At 33.8% G+C, this 7,058-nt stretch overlaps 1 protein-coding gene and 1 pseudogene across 2 annotated transcripts in view; one reads left to right on the forward strand and one right to left on the reverse strand.

Annotated features, from left to right (window-relative positions):
- LOC106869925 (lysosomal acid phosphatase) overlaps positions 1-7,058 on the reverse strand; it is a 43,114-nt gene that overhangs the window by 24,931 nt on the left and 11,125 nt on the right. For both annotated transcript variants that reach the window (XM_014915856.2, XM_014915857.2), the window contains exons 2-3: positions 3,354-3,437; positions 1,702-1,848 (exon numbers count right to left, since the gene is read on the reverse strand). In XM_014915856.2, the coding sequence (XP_014771342.1) occupies positions 1,702-1,848; positions 3,354-3,437 (231 nt within the window). The remainder of the gene's footprint in view (positions 1-1,701; positions 1,849-3,353; positions 3,438-7,058) is intronic.
- Positions 6,627-6,743, forward strand: LOC128249966 (5S ribosomal RNA; annotated as a pseudogene).

The following is a 7,058-nucleotide window of genomic DNA, read 5'->3' on the forward strand; positions in this document are numbered from 1 at the left end:
ATATATATATATATATATATATATATATATATATATATATATATATATATATATATATAATGTATGTGTGTGTGAATGTGTACACACATACACATATACAAACTTGTTACTAGTTCAAGTATGCTTGAGACATATTTGATTATATTCAAATATGCCTCAAGCTTGTCTGAACCCATAAGAAAGCTATTCACTGTATTTTGTCATGGAGAAAATTTCTCAGTGTAGACAAATAAGTGTAAATATATTGAGTCAGCTCACAGTGACCCTAACTTGACTGTTGGATGAATGCATTTTGGAGTGGTTATCTCCTATTAAGCAGCAGAGACCAGAAGGGTAGACACTGTGAACTGGTATGAGAGACAAGTCCCTCTTATGATATTTCCATTCCATCATCATTCAATATTATTTGATTCTCTGCCTGAAGAATTTCTAATAGGAGATATCTTACATGTTTTCTACTACATGTACAATTTTGTAACTCTTATTAGCAAATGAAACACATGTAATGGTGAATAAATAATACCAAAGATTTTCCAATCTATTGTTTTGATACAAGTATGTATGTATGTATGTATATTTAGCAACTGTGAGATAGGTGAACAAATAAACTATTATGCTATAAATTACAGTGACATACAAATTAAGTTGGGACATAAATCAATTTTAGCTAAAAATTATGGGTTATGACCAAACTTTCCTCATAGGAAGCTACTGGTTGGCTAAAATTTCAGACTATGGTATCTTACAGTTAAGGTTTTAATTGGCAATAAAATAACTTTTATTTTAAATTTTGTACCATATAAATAGAGTAACAATGCCAATGTTTGTATGTATTCAGTAACCTACCACGAAGTATCATTAATCTGTCATTAGTTCCCTGTTGTGTATAGTGTACATAATGGTAATCTTCCTCTGAAACTAGAATTACACCAGCCACACAAGAAATATTAAATGAGTATTATTTCTGTTTGCCATAAATACTTAAATTCACATAAATTTGCAATCTAATGTGCTGCTATATGAAATTACTCAGATGACATGTTGTCTGCAATTGTCAGATTGACTGTCTGAATTCAGTGGAAATCCAATCAGTGTTTATAGCCAGTGTAGCGGCTTTTAGAAACAGGATATGCTGTAGCCTTGATATAAACCTAAATTTGTTTCCCTTTTGTTTAATATTGTATTAACCTCTGTGTTAACCACTTAGCATCAGATTACTCTGTCAAATGCAATACTTACTCATTCACATTGTTTTTGAATTCATCATGCATCATCTTGTAGCTTTGAGGACTGTAGTGAGCTCCAATGTCTGTTTTGACATTGTTTCTATGGCTGGATGCCTTTAACCAAACCTAACCACTTTACAGAGTGTACAGAATACATCAGCACTAGCGAGGTCACCAAGTAATTCAGAAGAGAAGCTACCTTGAATGGACATGTTGGTATAAAGTAAAAAGTAAAGTACGAGTATTTTCTGTAAATTTTATCCAACTGCCAGAGACCATAGTTTCAAATACCATCATATATTGTATACATCATATACAGTAAAAAAACAAAAAAACAAAGCAAAAAAAAAAAAAAATACAAGTATTGCAGTGTTGAATAAAAAGTAAGTGGACAAAAGTTGCCATTCTTGAAATAGGATTAAAAAAGTAAACATTTATTATCATTGTGGAATTGAGAATGAACCAGCATACATACATTATCATCATGAGGTCTGGAATATATTGGTAGTAATTGTGATTCTGAGAAGTTTCGTTCTGTTGTTTGGTAATGTAAATATAAGCCATCCACAAGAGCTTGGGCACTTTTGACACATCGTGGGACAGGGGAACTCTCCAGTTTGATCTTAGAAAGAGAATGAAGAACAATTGACTTTTATGAGAAAATGTCTGATGTATGAGAGTTATATATTAATAATATGGGAGCAAAATTATGCTGTTAGTACTTTGATATTAGATCTATATCAAGATGGTGAGCTGGCAGAATTGTTAGCATGCGAGGAAAAATGCTTAACAGCAATTCGTCCATCTTTACATTCTGAGTTCTAATTCTGCTGTGTCTAACTTTGCCTTTCATCATTTTGGAGTCAATAAATCAAACACCAATTGGGCATTGAGGTTGATGTAATTGACTAACTCACTGCTCATGAAATTGCTAGCCTTGTGCTAAAATTTGAAACTGATATTAGACGTATATCAGCAGTTTAAATCAATTTATCTATTTAAAATTCAAATTCAATATTAAACTGATGAGATCAATTACAATTAAAATACATACAAATGTATGTGTATATTTGTATATATATATATATTAGATAGATTGCCCTGTCTCCCTAGCCAGGGCTAAAATGATGCAAAGTGCATTATGATCAGTGATATGTAACAACATCTGATAGGATAATCTGGTTGGTAATGTGATCACATGATATATATTATATATATATATACGTATATATATATATATATATATATATATATATATATATATATGTACATATATATATATATCCTTTCTGTTGAAGAGCGTAGACTCAAAACATAAAAGAGCTTTCCATTCTTCCTGACCATTAAACTAATACACCTGCTTGTTGTTCCTACACCTGTCTCCATCTTTTGTTTTCTGTAAATTTGAACTATATACATAGATATATATATGCATATGTAATTGAAATTTTATTCTAATCATTACTATGAAATGAATATGAAAAAAAGATTAAACATGGCTCTTCAGCTGGAATATTGTTACTATAATTATTATTGCATAGGTCAACATAAAAAGTATAACATAGTTATATTGCCCTTTTACAACTTGATGGAGATAACAGTATAATATCACATATAGAAGCTGATTCGATTACTGTATTGCAATGCTATAAGCAAGGATGGAACTTAACACCATAGAAACCATTGAAACAAGATTGATTATATGCCTCAATTTTGAGATGAATTATTCTATGTACAGATGTAAAAAAGATGTTTTTAAGACTGATAACATAGTTTCCATGTGCTCCAATTTTGTTTTATAAAACTTGATATTTTGAAAGGTTTTCTCGATGTGTGTGTGTGTGTGTGTGAGTGTGTGTGGCTGGGAAGGAAATTCCAGCATGTTAATTTTAAGAGCAGGCTGTTCCATTGATTGGATCAATAGGAATCTTCATTGTCATAACCGACAGAGTGCCAATAGCATTTTCACCCTCACTATACTAGCTAATGTATCCTTTTGCCTTTTGAAGATTAGAATAAGGTGACATGAATGAAATTTCATTTCTACTTTTAACTTATCATGAGCACCCATATAGAAGACACCTCATTTATTCACATTTATTCTGGTATCTTTTAGCTGTATCTTACCTCATTTGAGGGACTGGAACTGAAAAATCCATAGTAACGATTTCGAAAATAACTTCCTAGATTCAGATTTTGTTTAGTTCCTATCTGTAATGAAAAAAAAAATGAAAGACATAAAAATTTATTATATATACATATCTGTATACAGTTGGCACCATATACATACATGTGCATAAACTCCCTGAATGAATGGGAATGTTGTGTATACAGGTTTAAACTTTAGGTTTGTTAAAATATGTTTGTGACATATTTCTGACAGGGGGCAGTACTGGGCAGATATTTTGTTTATATCTTTTACCATAAGAGATCAATATAGGATCACAAACTGTCAACCATAAAAAAATCTAGACACAAACCTCACAACCTGAATGTAACTTTAGACAAATAACTAACTGAATTTGAAATAATAATTGCCTGTTAAAGGAGCTGGTATATAGTGCTGATTTAGAATTTATTGATGCCACAGGAAAGATATAGGGGGTTAACTTGAAAACTTATTTAAAACTTATATATTTATATATATAATAGTGTACATTCATTCAGGCATAGAAGCTTAAAAAAAAGTTTCATTATTGAAACACATTAAAGGCCATGAACTGGCAGAATTGTTAGCATGCCAGGCAAAATGCTTAATGATGTTTCGCCCACCTTTACATTCTGAGTTCAAATTCCATCAAAGTTGACTTTGCCTTTCAGCCTTTCGGGGTTGATGTAATAAGTACTAGTCAAGCACTGGGGGTCGATGTAATCAACTCTTGAACTTGCTGGCTTTGTGCCTACAGTAGAATAGATTATTGAAACACATTTGTAATGTAAAACACAGAGTTGTAAGTAACCCTGTATTCAAATGAAACACAGTTTCAGTTTTATGTTGAAACTATATAACAGTTGCAGAAGAACTGGACTTGTGTGTAATCCATTCCTTCATCTTGTCCACCCACTATTCCTGGCAGGGTTATGGGCATAGATTCCTTAGGCACGTTCTCCATAAGGTCTTGTCAGAAGCAACAGGTATTGCACTTTCCAGCTGGATTTCCCAAGTTTGACCACTTAAGTCTAGGATACTAAGCAACCATCTCATTCTTGGTTTCCTGCCAGTTGACTCAACTTAAAAATCTGCTTTGCTAGTCTTTCCTGTAACATTCTAATCCCATGTTCATTGTACTAGAGCTGTGACATTCCAACATCAGTCAGCATATAAGAAGTTTTGTTTATTCCTTTACTTGTTTCAGTCATTTGATTGCAGCCGTGAAGGGTTTTAGTTGAATAATACAACTGTAGGACCAATTTTTTTAAAGCCTAGTACTTATTCTATTGGTCTATTTTGCCAAACCACTAAGTTATGTGGACATGAACACACCGACATCAGTTGTCAAGCGATGGTGGGGGGACAAACACAGAGACGCACATAATTACACACACACACACACATGCACACATTCACAATTACAACAAGCTTCTTTCAGTTTCCATCTACCAAATTCACTCACAAGGATTTGGTCAGCCTGAGGCTCTAGTAGAAGACACTTGCCCAAGGTACCATACAGTGGGACTGAAACCGGAACCATGTGGTTGTGAAGCAAGCTTCTTATCACACGGTCATGCCTACAAAAATTTCAGATTACAATCTTACATATTCCTGCACCAGATAAACTTCCGTTAGGCTGACCATTTGATATCTGGGATGGTAGTTATGAAATTTCACACTGAAAGCTATGTCTGCTGTGTATAACCTGAGAATTTGACAGAATTAACAGAGTAGTTAACATTTAAGATGCTTCTTCCTCTACATACTTGTTGAATAGATAAAAGATTTTCTAGTATGGAGACCAAAATATTTGTGGCTTACCGAGTGGGCTTGTTACATGAAACTTGAGAATGAAAGTGCTGATAAAGGAAGAAGAGTCATCTCATTTAAGTTTAGAGGATGACCATACAATTAACAGTTGGGGATTGGTTTTACATTCAAACTTTTGACTCTTTAGTGTGACTTGAAATAAGGTTTCCAGTGATAAGTTGCAGAAAGCAGCCTTATTTAAATAGTCTCTTGCTTTCACTAAACTTAATATTGATGTTACAGGAAACTGGGCAAATGGAAATTAGGACTTAATATTTGAACTTTGCTATTTAATTTTGTGTACGTAGTTTGTAAAAATATTGTTTTGATATGAAGAATGGTTTATTTTTTCAAGTCTGCTGTGAAATCGTCAAGCCTGCCTTGCAATACCTCCTGTTTTCTGTCACCCTTTGAAGATATTATAGATTATTTCACTCTACCCTCCTTTTTGGTGTGATAAAATTTTGAAGTTCATTGTCTGTAAATTTTTTTTATTTAATTAAATCCTTTTGGAAGACCATAGTCGTTAGCCTTGAATTATCTCCTTTTTTACCTGCAATAAATACTCGATCCTATACTTGTTTCAGTCATTGGACTGCAGCCATGCAGGGGCACTACCTTGAAGGATTTAGTTAAATAAATGAACCTCACTATGTGTGTGTGTGTGTGTGTACATGTGTGAGTGTGTGAGCGTGTGAGTGTGAGTGTGTGTATGCATGTATGCATGTATGTATATATGTATGTGTATATATATATATATATATATATATATATATATACGTATCACGTCCTCACTTTGTTGTGCTTTTTTTGTTATTGTTTTTTGTGTTTTTTTGAACCTATATATATATATATATATATATATATATATCGCTTAGGCATTGCAAAACTCTGATGAAGCTATAAGGTATTACTCACGCCACTCAACTATGAGTCCACTGAATCTTATAGCAGAAACCGCTGTTAAGTTAATGAGGTTCATAGGGTAATTGTTTACCCCTCCCACCCCCCACAAACACATACAAGATTTATATAACCAACAAGACTAGTACTATCATTACTTAGAGTTCCACCAAAAGATTAAATAGTATCCGTTAGAGTTATCAGTGATGTCCTGAAAGGTTTTCAGATAATCCAAATACACACATGTAGTAATTTAAGCGTCCATTTTTGAAGACTTCCATCATTACAAGCCTCTATCATCATCATAACCATGGAGTCTTTCCTGTTAGCTAGCAACTTCTACACAGCAACAACTGTTATACTCCAGTTTGTTTATTTGTAATTTTATATTGTAACAAACAATATCACATTCATAATATCTTCCATTTTCTTTTTAATGTGCAAGATAGTAAAATATTTTCAGTTGCATGAAGGATGTATAAAAAAATAGGAAGCATGCCCACATATGCACATACACTTACAAGATAATTAATTTACCTAGGTCGTATCACGCTGAGAGCACCGGTTCTCATCCGATCACCGAAGTTAAGCAACGTCGAGCATAGTGAGTACTTAGATGGGTGACCGCTTGGGAAACCTAGGTGCTGTAAGGGTCCCACACTTTAGGCGCAGGAGTGGCTGTGTGGTAAGTAGCTTGCTTACCAACCACATGGTTCTGGGTTCAGTCCTACTGCATGACACCTTGGGCAAGTGTCTTCTACTATAGCCTTGGGCCTACCAAAGCCTTGTGAGTGGATTTGGTAGACGGAAACTGAAAGAAGCCCGTCGTATATATATGTATATATATATATATATATGATGTGTTTGTGTGTCTGTGTTTGTCCCCCCACCATCGCTTGACAACCGATGCTGGTGTGTTTACGTCCCCGTAACTTAGCGGCTCGGCAAAAAGAGACTGATGGAATAAG

Source organism: Octopus bimaculoides, chromosome 18 (assembly GCF_001194135.2).
Source record: "Octopus bimaculoides isolate UCB-OBI-ISO-001 chromosome 18, ASM119413v2, whole genome shotgun sequence".
Taxonomy (NCBI): Eukaryota; Metazoa; Mollusca; class Cephalopoda; order Octopoda; family Octopodidae; genus Octopus; species Octopus bimaculoides.